This window comes from Gavialis gangeticus, unplaced genomic scaffold, assembly GCF_001723915.1.
Source record: "Gavialis gangeticus isolate Ggan-Ray unplaced genomic scaffold, GavGan_comp1, whole genome shotgun sequence".
NCBI lineage: Eukaryota > Metazoa > Chordata > Crocodylia > Gavialidae > Gavialis > Gavialis gangeticus.
Genome location: NW_017728998.1, coordinates 5,727,434 through 5,728,764, shown reverse-complemented (window position 1 = coordinate 5,728,764; position 1,331 = coordinate 5,727,434). Strand labels below are relative to the sequence as shown.

Sequence of the window (1,331 nt, the reverse complement as noted above, 5' to 3'; positions counted from 1 at the left end):
TCGCTTGCACGCGGGTGCCGCGATCAGCGACATACCCGGTCGCTTGCACGCGGGTGCCTCGATTCACTATGCACACCCGTGCCGCGATCAGCGACCTACGCGATCGCTTGCACGCGGGTGCCTCGATTCACCACCCGTGCAATGTACCCCACGGCTCAGATCAGCTCCACATGCCCGCGGCCTGGATAAGGCGGCCGCCGCTCCGCACACTCGTGCCCGGGTTCGCGCGCGTGGCCGGGCGGGCTCACCTTGCAGCTCGGCGGCGGCGTTGTGGCTGTTCTGGTGCAGGTAGCTCTGGTCCAGGGAGTGCGTGGACAGGCCGGAGGGGAGCGCGTTGGCCGCGGGGTTGCAGGGCGACAGCGGCTGCTGCTTGATGTAGGAGGCGCCGCTGTTGAGGGCGGCCGAGGCGGGGGGCGCCCAGGCGGGGGCCGAGCTGGAGTAGACCGAGTGCGGCTCCATCACCCCGCCGCCCGCCAGCAGGGGCGAGGCGGGCACCGAGCCGTCGGGGTGCGGGTAGTCGGCGCCGGCCGAGCTGCCCATGTAGGAGTGGGCGGCGTTGGCGGGCAGGTGGGGCACGGAGTGTCCCGCCAGCCCCATGCTGTCCACGTTGGCCGGCAGGTGCCCGTTCATCATGCCCAAGCCGCCCTCCAGCGCCAGGCTGTTGGGCGGGCAGGAGATGGCGCCGGCCGAGCCCTGGAAGCCGTAGCCGTCGGGCAGGTGGTTGAAGCCCAGGCCGTTCATCATGCTGTACATGGGCTTCAGCGCCTGGCATTTCCTCCTGAAGCCCCGCGGGCGGCGGCGGAACGAGCCCTCCTCGAACATGAACTCGCTGGCCGGGTCGATGGTCCAGTAGTGGCCCTTGCCCGGGCGGCCCAGCCCCTTGGGCAGCTTGATGAAGCACTCGTTGAGCGAGAGGTTGTGGCGCACCGAGTTCTTCCAGCCCTGGTAGGAGCCGCGGAAGAAGGGGAAGCGCGCCTGCAGGAACTGGTAGATCTCGCTCAGCGTCAGGCGCTTGGAGGGCGAGCTCTGGATGGCCATGACGATGAGCGCGATGTAGGAGTAGGGGGGCTTCTCCGGCCGCCGCAGCCCCGAGCTGGCCTTCTTGCCCTTGGACGAGGACGACGACGACGACGACGATGAGGACGCGGAGGAAGACGACGACGACGACTCCAGGGCGGAGGCGGCGGGCGGCTGGCTCATCAAGACGGCCTGGAGAGCTCCGCGAGCCGGGCTGCAGGGGCGGAGAGGCAGCGGGGGCTCCGGCGGCGGCTGCCCGCTCTCGCTGGTCATCTGGAGGGAGGGACTGGACGGGGTGGGCTGCGAGGGAAGGG

The 1,331-nt window shown here is 70.4% G+C and overlaps 1 protein-coding gene across 1 annotated transcript in view; it reads right to left on the bottom strand.

Moving 5' to 3' along the window:
- FOXF1 (forkhead box F1) overlaps positions 1 to 1,325 on the bottom strand; it is a 3,896-nt gene extending 2,571 nt beyond the window's left edge. Inside the window, exon 1 of the mRNA XM_019505444.1 lies at positions 249 to 1,325. Within this exon, the coding sequence (XP_019360989.1) occupies positions 249 to 1,290 (1,042 nt within the window). The 5' untranslated portion in view covers positions 1,291 to 1,325. The remainder of the gene's footprint in view (positions 1 to 248) is intronic.
- Positions 1,326 to 1,331: the final 6 nt, after the last annotated feature.